The sequence below is a fragment of the Oryzias melastigma genome, linkage group LG3 (genome assembly GCF_002922805.2).
Source record: "Oryzias melastigma strain HK-1 linkage group LG3, ASM292280v2, whole genome shotgun sequence".
NCBI classification, from domain to species: Eukaryota; Metazoa; Chordata; class Actinopteri; order Beloniformes; family Adrianichthyidae; genus Oryzias; species Oryzias melastigma.
This window is the reverse complement of record NC_050514.1, coordinates 22,023,292-22,037,375: the sequence shown is the minus strand read 5'-3', so window position 1 is coordinate 22,037,375 and position 14,084 is coordinate 22,023,292. Positions and strand designations below refer to the sequence as shown.

At 37.2% G+C, this 14,084-nt stretch overlaps 1 protein-coding gene across 1 annotated transcript in view; it reads left to right on the top strand.

Moving 5' to 3' along the window:
• kif26ba (kinesin family member 26Ba) overlaps nt 1-14,084 on the top strand; it is a 91,457-nt gene that overhangs the window by 25,829 nt on the left and 51,544 nt on the right. Inside the window, exon 3 of the mRNA XM_024295416.2 lies at nt 4,853-5,521. Coding sequence (XP_024151184.1) covers nt 4,853-5,521 — 669 coding nt within the window. The remainder of the gene's footprint in view (nt 1-4,852; nt 5,522-14,084) is intronic.

The window sequence follows — 14,084 nt, the reverse complement described above, 5'->3', positions numbered from 1 at the left end:
TCTAATTTGTGTGAATGACCTGGAGCTACAGACTGCCATAATTTCCCTTGGGATTAATAAAGTATTTATCTATCTATCTATCTATCTCAGGCAGTAGTCCAAACCTGTGACATACAGACAGACATAGGATTCATAGGATTCTGTCCTTTACAGTAACTGGGATTTCAAGAATGTTCCTCAAATCTATTAAAGTTCTGCCAAGATAGTTGATATGTTGTCTTGTTTCTTGAGTATTTTTACTAATCATTCTTGTAGGTTTTTTTTCCCCAGTTGATTCAGACAAAACCGTCCTTAAAGTTCAACAAACTATCATGTGGTAATTTTCCATCTGATGTTAAACTAAGGTTTGGACACAGCTATTATACTCTATTTTGCTAGACGTTTTGGGGCAGAAATATTACACTATACCAAGTGTTCAGCACAAAGACAATGTAGTATGCAAAAAAAAGGCTGATTTTTTAACAAAATAATTCAGGTGGTGATTCATAGGTGAATCCAAAAGACTTTAGGGTGAACCAAAGGTCAAAGCAACACTAACTTAGCTTAAGTCACCTGAAATATAGTTGAATTAAATGACAAAAATACATTTAACTCCTTGGATGAGTTTAGTGCACTACTGACATGGCAAGTTGTGGGTTTAAACTAGGGCTGTCAACATTAACACACAGGATCAATTAAAAAATTAAGTTGTTAATATTTTTTTTTGTAAATAAATTACACTTCGCGTAGCAACTGTCTTCCACTTCGCGTCAGAGCGGACGATCAGGCTTCCACGGCATGCATTAACCTCTGAAAATGCACACTTCGCCCGGCTTTATCCCACTTATACCGTCGTCATATGCCATAAATATACAATCGTAGGCTGAAGGCACACAAGTCCTCCTGAAAAAGTTAAGGGATGTTTTTATTTTTTCATTTACCTTTATTTTACCAGGAAAGTCCTATTGAGATTAAAAATCTCTTTTTCTGTGTGCCTCCATCAGCTCTTGTCAAAATCCAAACTTCTCCCACTCAGCAACCAACACCTGAAAAAAACAAAAAGACATTCAAAGATCCACAAAGTACAGCAGGGTCCCACTCTGTCCCAAATAAATAATTAAAGAAGGAATGACAGAAAAAGTAAAAAATCAAACTCCACAGAGCTAAAAGAAAAACAATCCACAAACAAACTACAGCTGCAACAGGAATAAAATAACTGTCAGGTCTTTGCTGGAAATCAATATAACAAGAACATGTAATTTGTCTGGGCTTCTCTTGATCTGTCAGTTACAGACACTCCAGCACAATGCATTGTGGTTACTTAAGCTGCAGTGATGTGATTGCTGCAGGAACAGGTCAGGATGTGAGCCTTGTTTTCAAAGACATTAGCACAGTTTCTACATTAAAAGGCTGTTAAGACTTCTTAAACAAATAAGTCCATTTATCCATGGATTACTTAATTACATTTAAAAAGAAAATTAAGCTTAAAATTGTTTTTTGAATATTGCCTAACTCAAAATGGGGTGAATCAGGAGAAAACGTAAACAAATGCAGTTCAATAATGGTTGTAGGTGTGGTGTAGAAGTTACAACAGCAAACTACATGCTCATGCTCTGCATCATTCTGATTCATCCACTTGCAAACAAATAGATCATGTACGTCTTAATTTTCCTGATCCGATCTGGTATCTGGCTCACACAGGTGGATAGCTTCAATATTGCTTGGCATTTTTGTTGCCCTGGCAACGTTAGGATGGGGTTGTGAGGGGCTGTAAGCTAGCTGGAGAGAGTGTGTAAACAGATGGATGATATGGGGTTCTTACTCTCTGCCAGCAGTCCCACCCATAATGTAGAGGGGAATTTCTGATGAACTCTTGCCACTCTGCAAAAACTATTTTGATTTTGGCCAAAAGCGGCATCATGATAATTAAAAAACCACTGGGAACGCTTTTACAAAAGATTATCAGAGAGGGTCTTAAAAACATACATCTTCAAACTGTTTCAATCAGATAGAATAAGATGTTCGTTTTGTTTTAAGGCTACAGTTAGATAATGCGCTTCATTCGCTGCAGCATCCTTTTTTTTTTTAACCACATATAAGCATCTCTCCAAGCTTCCCCCTTGAGTTCATTGGTATTCTGAGCGACTCAATGAGTAGCAGCAGCGCCACAGAAAGCCAATGTGTGCGCAAATTATTTCCTTCAGAGACGGAAGACAAACATGGCGTCAGCTCTACTCGACGAAAATGGAGTGACACACCGAGAGAGAGAGAGAGAGAGAGAAGAGAGATGGAGGCGACACCGAAGCCAAATGACCAGTGGCCTTAGTGACTCTTATAGCAAGTTTCCTCAGGGCAGGAGAGTTCAGATCCGCTAAGTTTGGAAAATTCTCTCTGCTTTCTTTTCTGCACCTCTCTCCATCTTTGTGGCACAGAGTGATGGTTGTAAGTGAGTTTGTGCTGGCGTGCTGGTCTTTGGGGGTGGAGCAGGCTGGACACACACTGATGTTATTACTGAGATTGATAAAAAGTGGCAGCTTTCCAATTTTTTTCCCCTCACTGTTTGTATTTCTGTGCCTGCGAGGGGGAAAGTGGCCATAAGGGTTCAGGGATTTGTAAGACACACACTAACTAACACTTCATCACTTACCGTGTAAAATACATCATTATTCCTGTTTTTTCATAGCAAAACATTACACTTCTACAGCACTTTAAAGAGATTTGTCTAAATTGTTCATCCTGTGATTTTATTATAGTTATTATTATAATTTTATTTTAAAAAAAAGATGATTAAATTTAAAATAAATCATTCTGCAATAGCATAGGGTTCATAAAAGCAAAAATAATAATAGAAAAAAGGGACAAAAATTACAATGATCTTTTGCATTATTTTGTTAAAGTTTTTAAATGATACAATTCATGAAACAAAAATTACACTGTTATCATTTATTCTACTAAAATCACCTGAGTCACAATGTAAAGTTAGAGCTTGAATAAAACTTTTTGAAGAAGTGTGGAAATAGCAGACAGGTTCTGCAATGAACAGAAAGATTTTGTTTAGGATTTTATAAAAAAGATTTCTTTGTTGTTCATCAGTTTAGGATGAGCAGCTCCAAACTATCTCTAACAATTCTTAGTTGAATGTCTCAGCTGGAAAAAACTGAAGACATTCTAAAGCCACATTCTTAATTCTGGGTTTTAATTTTTCCAGGAAGCAATAACATGGTGCGCCGCATCTGAGCTGGTGGAAAATTAGGAAGTAGACTTGCATCATCTCACTGTGTAACCTCCAAGGTTTTCATGAAATGCCCCAGTGTGGTATTGTACAAATGGGAAGTCAAGACTTTAGATAAGAATCTGAGAGGATTTTTTCCCCCTTTAAATTGTTTGTTTAGTCACTGAAGGTGAAATCAAGAAGGAACTTAACTGTTAACAATATGATATATGTAATATAAAGGTTTGAACTGGGAAAGATCAATGAAACAGAATTAGTTTGCAATGTTTTCAGGATAAATGTTCTCATATATGTAATCAGTTCCAGATGAGTGACAGAGAGGGTTAATCTTTCCCTCATACTCACACAGAACCAAAACCCAAGCAGTGTTCTGTTGAAATGCATTTGTAAGTTATTGTTTGCGTGAAGACAAAAAGCAAGAGACACTTGCTGTTAGTTTTAAACGTTTAATAAAATTGTTTTTGAGCCCCAAATCCAAATCTGTGAATATGTTGCTCACTTTACAGAGCCGCTTTTGTTAGCTGAGCTGTTTTTGTTAGCGGTTAGCTTCCTGCTCAAGCTAGAGCTATATTCTGTTGCACTTTACGGCAGTAAAAAGTGGTGATCCGTGCATGATATGCAAACTTCTAGTAAGGCATTTATTTGAAATAATACAGTGGGCTATATTTATGAGCATGGTTTTATGTTTTATTGCTTTTTTCCCCTTTCCTCAATGCAGAAGGTATTTGAAGAGTTTGACAAAATTTGAAATATTTATGTTAATTTTTACATCATGTATCAGTTAATTTCATTAATCTGTGGTATTTTTCTGACCACTTTTGTCTTTTACATTTGTATCTTCCACACCTCATTTAATTTAATGACAGGAAAACTTGTTAGAATTCTCATAATTTACAGTAATGTTCCTACACACAAAAAAAAGTCACACATTGGAGTATATTTGATATAAATATACAACTCTGGGCAATGCTGCAGATCCTCAAACACATTTTGCTTGTGTCGTTCAGACGAGAATAATGTAAATCCCATCATAAACGACAGTTTAAACCTGAGGGCAGCTTACGCTTGTTTATTTTTATGATTATTTTGAACTTCTAAGACATTAATGAACAAGAAATGGGTTGTGTGACCTTCAGTGCAGTCTGCACTCTCCATCAAATGCTATTTATTGGCTTTTTTATGGGAAATAAATGTAGTAATGTTTCATAGCAAGACTCTGATTATCAAGCTATTAACCTCTGCAAGTCCACACCTGTTAATGCTGCTTGCAAATTCTAGTTATAAATTAAATCTGAATTAAACCACGAGACTCTGAGTCGAGCAAATTAATTGCAAATTTTGCGAAACATAGTTTATAGGTGACAGTGTAATCCTCACCAAATATCAGGCTGATTATAGATTTACCAAGAGAAAATTAAATAGACAAGATTGTTTTCTTCTTTTCAACGTTCTTTTGTTGGCTTCTATACTTTTCAAAGGCTGCTATATTTGGATCTTTTGCCTTGGTTTATTATTTTAAGTCAGCATCTGTCACCACTTTTACCTTTTACTCTCTTCTGTGTGTATTGTGTTTACACATCTATAGTCAGAGTTATTGCTTTTGTGGTCTAAATCCCAGCTCCTTTCTGTCTCCTCTTCTAGGATCCTTCATTCTCACTCCTCCTCCACGACAAGCTTCAGGTGCCCAACAGTTCTCGGCGAGCGTGGAACGAGCGTGACAGTCGCTGTGACGTCTGCGCCACACACCTCACTCAACTCAAGCAGGAGGCTGTGCGCATGGTCCTCACTCTCGACCAGTGGGACTTATCTCCCACCTCCTCTCCTCCAGCACCAATTGGGCGATACGGCTCCCACGGACCTCCGGGAAGTCTTGGATCTCGGGAGTGGCCTGGTGCATTTCTCCCATCCTCTGCCGTCTCTGCTGCTCAACATCCTCCTCACTCGTCTTCCTCTTCAAGCCCATGCCAGACCCCAACACCCAGCCCAAGCCATGGACCGTCAAACTCCAACCATGGGAGTCCCTCTGTGGGGCAAACGTCCAGTCCTGCTCCAACGGTCCCACAATCCCAAGGAGCAGGGCACAGACTGGGGTCTAAGCCCAGCTCTCTTGGTCTTGGAGGGGCTGTAGACAGACGAAATTCTGGGTCTCCCAATTCCCTGAAAGCAGGCAGTGCCTCACAGCAACCAACAAACAGCGTAGTGACTAACGGCGGCAACAGCAGTAATAATGGCAATGGAGCAGTTGTTAGTTCATCGACTCTGCAGGCACATCCTCGGACTAATGGAGGCGTTACACTTTATCCATATCAGGTAAGAGATCCATGAAGACGTGTGCGTGTGCTTGCTTTTGTGTGTCTTGCAGGGAGCAGAATACAGAGCATTTTCCACATGAATAGTTACAATAGAAGCAGAAAAATACATTTAGTGTTTTTCTCAAATTTTTTAGGTGTTTATTATCATTGAAATGTTTTGTTCCTCTTCTTAATTTTTGAAAAATCATGACTAAACTCTGATTTGTGATTGTGTTTAATTTCACAAAGTCCTGGATTGCACTAAATCTGTCCTGTTTGCTTTAAGTCCCACTCCAACTATATTTGTATCTATTGTAAAATTGTTTCTAGAGGCCTTTTAATTAGGATTATGCTGATTTTGTTTTTTGTTTTTGTTTTTAAGCAAAATTAGGAAAAAAGTGTTTTTTTAGATGTATTTTCAGCAGTAAAGCAGGAGTTCCTGTTTGCAAAGGAAGTTAGCCTCCACTAATTTCCCATCATCAAGCTAACATTGGCGCAGCAAAAAATATTACAAACAAAATCGGAGCTTTCCAGCCGTACACTAGAGCCAGATGGCAGCTCGAACGAGGAAAACAAAGACATGAATGTATTTGGTCGTCTGCAAGTGGATGCATCAAAATTGTGGTGGAGAAGGGGGACTTTGGCCAGTTGATGCATCACAAACTTTTACTTTTTTAAACTGCTGTTTTTTTGCTCTTCCTGATCCAACACAATTTGAATAAAGAAATACTTAGAATAATCATAAATTCTCTAATATTTGTCCTCCATTATGAGAAAAATGTTACAAGAAAATGTTAAAAACGCTAAAAAACATGTTTTTTATTGGAGTGGGTCTTTAAAACTGTTACGATTTCTCGAAGTCTGACAAAAGTAATTTCTACGTTTTTTTTGTGTGAATTTTCAATACAGTTTAATACATTACAGCAATAAAAATTACATCATTTCAGATATAACATTAACTATTGACTCAAAATACATCAATACTGACAGAAAAAAAACTCCCGAAAATACACCATCAGCAGGAAGCAAGTTAACACACATTCCTCACATCCTGCGGTGCCAACGGCCAATATGGACGTAAAAAAAATACATGTATACAAACATGCAATAATATACTAAACAATATAGGCTACAGAGCAAGTTTGGGACATGACGTACTGATTCATAAAGTGGCACTAGTGGTTATGAGTTAGATTTAATGTATTCAAATAACTGTAGTGTTAATCAGTTTAACCAAGAAGAACAAAATCCACTCAAAGAAATTCCAAGGTCACAATTGAATAAGGTTGAACAAATTTAGAACAGAATGCCTAGCAACAGGACACAAAGCAAAAGCAGTAAAGTAGGATATTTATAAAGAGGAATGCACTGATTTAGTCAAAACACACAAACACATCATACGTGTTATTGCGGTATAGACATTTGGTATACAAAAACATGGAATAAACAATAGAATTAAAGAAAAATAACATTAAAAAACTGAAATTCTACATACGGGCAGATAATTACGGCACTTATTTATGGACACGGTCAGAAACCATGAAAGTAAAGCTTGCTCTCTGTGACTTAGACTGCATTTTAAGGTCACGTCCTTTGTCAACCTTGCTACTAAACTGCTCCACAATGATCAAGTTCATCCTTGGGAAAACAGCTGGATGGATGGGGAGGACATTCAGCGAGTTGCATTATTTTTATTGGTACTTTATTACTCTAAGAAAGAGCAAACAGAAGAAATACACAACTATTAAAAGAATCTCAATTTTAAGACAAAAAATAATAATTATTAGCTGAGATAAAAGTATTAGTTTAGATTCAATACTGTGAATAAATGCTGTTCTGAGTTGTATTTATTGTGTGTGCTCGTGTGTGTGTTTGTTAAAGCTGTGACAGAGGCTGCACATTTAGAAATAGTAATAGCCACTGGGAAAATCCTCACTCTGCTGGCTGACCCAGGACGTCATTTGTCATGGACAGCATTGTTTAGTTTTATGAGAACTAGTGATCCAAATAAAAGGAGGCTGTAGCCTTCAGCTAACAAAAATAGCTCACAGTGACAGTACTTCCTACATCTTAGAGCCACAAAAACACTGTTGCAAAATAAATAAAGAACAAAAACGGTTAAAATACAAACAATTATTCACACAAAACTGAAAAACATTCAGGCTATTGGAACATAAGAAGTAAGAAGTTTTTTTAAAGACAAAAAGTTGAATCCAGACTTCTGAATTAGTGTTTCTATTCTTTGCCACAAGTAAAACTAATTTTATTTTTGCATCAAATGGATTTTATTAGATCAAGAGTTTTCCTCAGAGGACTAAGTAGTTACAGCTAAACTGATCAGGGAGATAGAGAGGAAGGTGCGTCATCCGGAGTGAGGAAAACAGATAATGAGACTTGTTGGTGGAATGAAGAAGTACAGGAGTGTGTAAGTCTTTTGCTATAGCCGCACAATTATGATGGAAAGCTTTGGAATCAGCAATGACGGTACAAGTTTAGGTGGAAATGCTCACCTAAGTTTTCTGGACCGTTCTAAACTGTCCCGTACTGCTCAGTGGAAATGAGGCATAAGAGGATGGAAGAGAACACAAGTTCGGGGAGATGCACCATAGGAGGGAGAGGGGGATATGTGTGAAGAAAGAAACAGAGATGGAAGGAAAACTTTGAAAATCTTTTAAGAACGCAGAGCAGAGGAGGTGTCTTTTGTGGAGCAGGAAGTAGCAAAGATTAGCAAGGGTAAAGGGAGGAAGCCATTGGAGAGGATGAAGAACAGAAACGCAGTTGGTCCTGACAATATCCCTGTAGAATTTAACCCTTAAACTCTGGAGCTTTCAGTGTTGATGCGGTTTGATTTACAGTAACTTTTCAACCATTTATACGATCAACATAATTCCAGCAGATTCTGAAGTTGAGAAATTTTGCGCCACTTTTCTCCACTTCAGAATCTGCTGGAATTATGTTGATCGTATAAACGGTTGAAAAGTTACTGTTTGTCAAAAAGTGTGTTTTAAAATTGCGGTTGACGCCATGGAAGACAATGGAGTCACCTTCATTGTATAAACGTTGTGTGTGTATCCGTAAAAGACTTTGGACTTCAATTAAGGTAGAAAAGTGTTAAATAAACCTGTGCCATTTACACCAAGGGTCATCTTTGGAGCCCTGCTTATTTGCTGTGTTGATTCACAGAAAGACAGATGATGCTATACAGGAATCTTCATGGTTAATAATGTTAAATGACCCTGTGGTTTAAGTGAGAGCAGGAGGAGGAATACATAGAAGTGAATGTTTACTCTGGAGAGGAGACAAGTGAAGGTCAACCTGGACAAAACAGAGTATCTGTGTAAATGAGAGAGACCTAAGTGGAATCAGTGGAGAGTGTGGGGAAGGCTAGAAAAGATGAAGGGAGGTCTCAAGTGTGATGCCTGACGATTAGGACTGGCAAGAGTCAGGCGATATGATACGTATCCCGATACATGACTCACGATATGATACGTATCACGATACATGACTCACGATATGATACATGTCCCGATACTTGACTCACGATATGATACGTATCCCGATACATGACTCACGATATGATACGTATCCCGATACATGACTCACGATATGATACATGTCCCGATACATGACTCACGATATGATACGTATCACGATATATGCCAAGACTGTGCCTGAACAATTATCAACTTTTTGTTTTAAGAGTATGACTTAGAAAAAAAACTCTACTTGAATATTAATACACCTTTCATTTTGATGAAATAGTAAAATTCATTTTATTTAATGATCACAACATTAAGCACTACAACTGTATCTCGTATAAAAGTTAACCCATGCAAATTCATGGATGTGTGTGACGGGGGTGGAGACAATGTGGTCGAGATAGTGAATGTACCAAACTTTTGTGCTGGTGCACCTACAAAAAAAAGTTAAGCGCACCAGTGCAACCAGTGCAAAAATTTAGTCAAGAGCCCTGCAATATATCGCCAAAAGGATTTTGTGTCAGCAAGTATGAAAGGAAAGGTGTAGAAAAATATGGTGAGCAGCCTTGTTGGTGATTTAGAGAAAGTGGCTCTGAGAAAACAACGAGCCCAATATGAAGATATTGAGGTTCTCTTTGGGAGTGACGAGGATGGATAGGATCAGGAGTTAATCCATCAGTGGGACAGCTAATGTTAGATGTCATGGAGATAAAAGGAAGCCAGATTAAGATGATTTGGACATACTTAGAAGAGGGACAAAAGGATGCTGAGGTTGGAGTTGCTAAGGAAAAAGGCCCACCCAAAGAGGTTCATGAAGGACAGATGATTCATGAATTGTTGTGTTGGTGAACCCTAAAGGTTTTGGAACATAAAATGTAGGATAATGGTTTGAGGAAATAATCATCTGTGATGAAGAGTGGACTCAGTGATGAAGAAATATTTAAAGGTCTGTCTGTTTTCTAACATGGGTTCAGTACAGCACAAATCTAATAATTCACACAGTGATAATTAAAACTCCCGGGACTGTCAGACACCCTCGTGTGCTTCCTTTTTTTTGGTCCCCCACGCTTTTCCTTCCATCTGCTCGATTCTCTTATTTTTGTCACAATTTCAGCTGTTCATTTCCACTCTGTAAAGTCTCTTTTTAGAACATAATCTGATTTTAATTAAAACACACCATCTGAATTGGATACACCTTTATAGTTTGAATTTAATGTCTAATTGAGTTAATTTGATTGATTGATATACAAGATATGGAGGGCAGGTAAAATTATGCCACCCATCAATTCGTATTAAGTCAATTTAAAAACACTTCTTGAGCCTCATGGTTGTCACATTGATGTCTAGACATGCCATCACTTAACCCTGGACTGTATCATAAAGTGATAAAAAAAGTTAATCACGTCTGTTAGTTGATGGAACACAGCCAGCAAAGCCATTAAAGAGCTGTAGAATGACAGCTCAGATGCAGGGAAGAGGAAGGACACCGCCTTTTTAAAAAAGTGATAAAATTGGGCTATATTACAACAAACATTGACAAAAATGTTCCTTTCTTAAAAAAACAAAAAACATAAAAAAATCTTTATTAGTAGTTTCGATTCCAGTCTGGCATGTTTACCCTTTTGAACCCTGTAAACTGAAGTGTGAGCTCTAGGTGTGTAACGATTCATTTAAACAACGATTTGATTTTTACTGACCAACTGTAAAGATGAATTGATCAGTTTTGCTACCATCACATGTGTTAAGCACCGTCGTTTTTATGTTATAGTTGAATAAACCAATTTGTCTCAATCCAAATGCTAATATTGATGATCTCATTTTGAAGCATTTTTTTAATTAGTTGATTTGATTTGGTTCTGCCTCAAACAGATCAATTTGATTGGATTGAAGGAATAGAAATTGATTAATCGTTACAGGCCTGTGAGCACGTTTCCTTTAGGAGTCATTGCTCTCAGTAACTGGTGTTGTATGGACCTACCGGTCATATGTAGGAGACCAGGATCGATGGTGGAAACATAAACATTATAAACAAACTAAAACATGACCAAAACCCAAGAACTGGGGGAGGAAAAGAGGTTGAAAAACCACATGACCTGACAAGGAGAAACTGAAAACTAAACACTAATATACGCTGAGGACAATTAACATAACTGAAAACAGCTGTGGATAGTTAGCTTGAACCTTGAGTGACAGACAGGGAAACAACTGAAAATGGAACATGAACAAAACCAAGAAATGTACCTGGAAAAAAAACTATCTACACAATCCTCTCATGCCTACAATATATTTGCTTCAGAGTGGGAAACAGAGAAATTCCAGAAGTCATAGCTGCCCTGATTCTGACATTTCATTCCTTCTGCTTTAGCTCCATTCTTTGCCCTTGAAAAGTAGAGCAAAATGGGAAATTAAGGACAGAAAAGGTAGGGCCAACAGGTGAATTGGGATTTGTTCAAGCTTCAAGTGGAGTTTTCATGAATATATATATATGTGACACAGATGGTTGTTCTACTATTATTTGTTTACTAACATTTTTCCCTGAGGTTTGTTTTTCATTTAATGCTACTTTTTATGATATGACAGCTTTATGGATTATCCACGATTAAATGACAGTGAGAAAAATGCCAGTAGACCTAAATGTGTTTTGTGATGTGCATTAACATACATGAAAGAGTGTTTCTATTCAAATTGGGTTTATAGGTCTGTGTGTGTGTATGTAACCATGTCTAAATGGGATGCATTTGCATTCTCAAGTATTTGCCCATATCTCTGCTTAGAACTAAATAAATCTGCTTTTTGTTTCCATTTTGAGTTTGAAAGTAGTAGGATCATAAAGGATTAACCCTTGGCTGGATCCAGGTTATCTTGAAGAAGTGATTTAAATAATAAGAAGTAGGGGTGTATCAATGAAGACAAACTTGAACGAAATAGAGAAAAAAGCTTACAGGGGAGATAGGAAAAAAGTTGTGACTGGAAATTCTCTAATGAGTCTTAATTGTGAGACGTTTCTACAGATTAATTCTCTTTCTCATCATGCAAAGAGGGGATTATCAAGATAGGGAAAACTATTGCTTTTCTTTTCTTTTCAAATAATTTAATTTCATTAGAAATCTTCATTTCATCTTGCTGCACGTACGGCAACATGATCCAACATCCCAGGTTTTTTGTCTTACTTGGCTGATGATTGTAAGTAGATTTAGTGACAAACTTCCAAAAAAAATATCACAATGGAGGAGAGAACAACAATTAAAGGACAGTTAATTTTAAATAAGTCCGTAAATTAATGGGGTGGATTTTTTTTTTATTTTAACTATGAAATCCCGCTTAATCAGAAAATAACTTTGGTTTATTTTATTTTATTTTGAAATAATTATATATATATTTTATCCATAACTGTTTATTTTGAAAGTAAAATTCTGCCACCGTTTTCTTGGCTTTTTAAGGAGCTAACTGGTAACAGGTTTATCTTGAAGCGATTATCCTTCTGGCTTTGAATGTGATGTAAACATCGGTCAGATAAGCTCTTCTTTATCATCTTGGGTTAGTTGATCCCTTTTGCGTTTCTGGTTGTTAGTTGATCTGACTCAGAGGAAGAGGGCATGAAGTCACATAAACCATTGACATGCGAATCACCTGCCAAAAATGGTCCTTTTTCACAATGACTGACCTCCATTTTGGCTTATAGGCAACACATGGAAACTATATGTAAGAAAAGCAAATATTCTGAGGACAAATCCAGCAAGAGCAAAACCAACTTCCATCCCTTCATTACCATCTCGGTGCTGCCCTTGAGCAAAAGTCCTTAACCCTCATAATGAAAGCCTAAATGAGACCACAGCAAGAGTACGGATGTGTAGTGCAGGCCTCATATTGTGTATGTTTTTTTGTGGTCATGGGAAAGCCTTTCTTGCTGTTCCATAGGGTCATTTGTAGTTCAATGTGAACGTAAATAAAGCTGCTCTCATTATTTCTATGGCTATGTTCTTTCAGGCCTTTGTCATTTTCAAGGATTTTAATATATGTTGCCCACAGGCTGTTTGTAATACAATTACACAGTGTTTTATATGTGCTGATATGAAGAATCAGACATCCCTCTCCTTCTCTGAATCATACATCTTATTCTCCTCTTTGCCTCCTCAAAAGATTTTACTCTTGCGCATGTTGTGTAGTTTTCAGAAACCATTCTGTCCTCTTGTTTTTTTCTCCTCAGACACCTTTTTTCCTTTTTATTTTTTCTCTCCCATTTTTATCTGACAAAAAAATAAAAAAATCTGCCTCTGCTGAGGGTGTTTGGATTGTGTCCTGATATAAAGAGACAGGAGCACACAGGTTATTTTTAACCTCTTTGTCCGGACCAGGGAAGACGCAGATGACATGGATGAATTCTATTGAAATGACATTTGCGTTGTAATGAAGACAAACAAGCCTATTTTCCTCTTTTATTCCAGAGCGAAATGAAAAAGAAGTGATCTTAAAGGAAGAAAATCCATTTAAATTCATTGATGCTCTTCTCTCTAGCAGATGCAATAAAGGGTGTATTTTTCTTAAGAATGATCAGTGGTTGTGTTGTTGTTGATGTGCAGCTTTTCAGGACTATATATGAAAAAAATCTTTAGTCAGCTTCACATTTATCTATGTGTTTTTGTGCTGCTATAACCTCACATCCCTGGTGGGGATCATTAAATTTTCATCCAGCGTAATATAACCTAATTTATTATAAACTGTGGGGACGGCAGTCCAGGCTTTGTGCACTCAAGGAAAGAATTTGGGGGGATTTCTGTCTTTGCATGTCTTTGCCTCACATCACTATGTACAACACATGAAAAAAAATTAACTTAACAACTTAAAAGCTGACGCTCAGGAGGTAGAGTAGTGCCAGCTGGTGGTTTGATTCTTGGCTCCTCCAGTAACATGTCAGTGACATTGAACTCTATGTTCTCTCTAGTTGGTTATAAAAATTGGGTTATGGGGGTTTTAACATGTTCTCGAATCATTTTTCTTCTGATGGAGGAAGAAATCATGAAGAAATCAAGAATAAACTGCATTTCTGAGTTTTTATTTATTCAAAATGTTGTGAATCAGGAGCATACGAAAAACAAATAAATG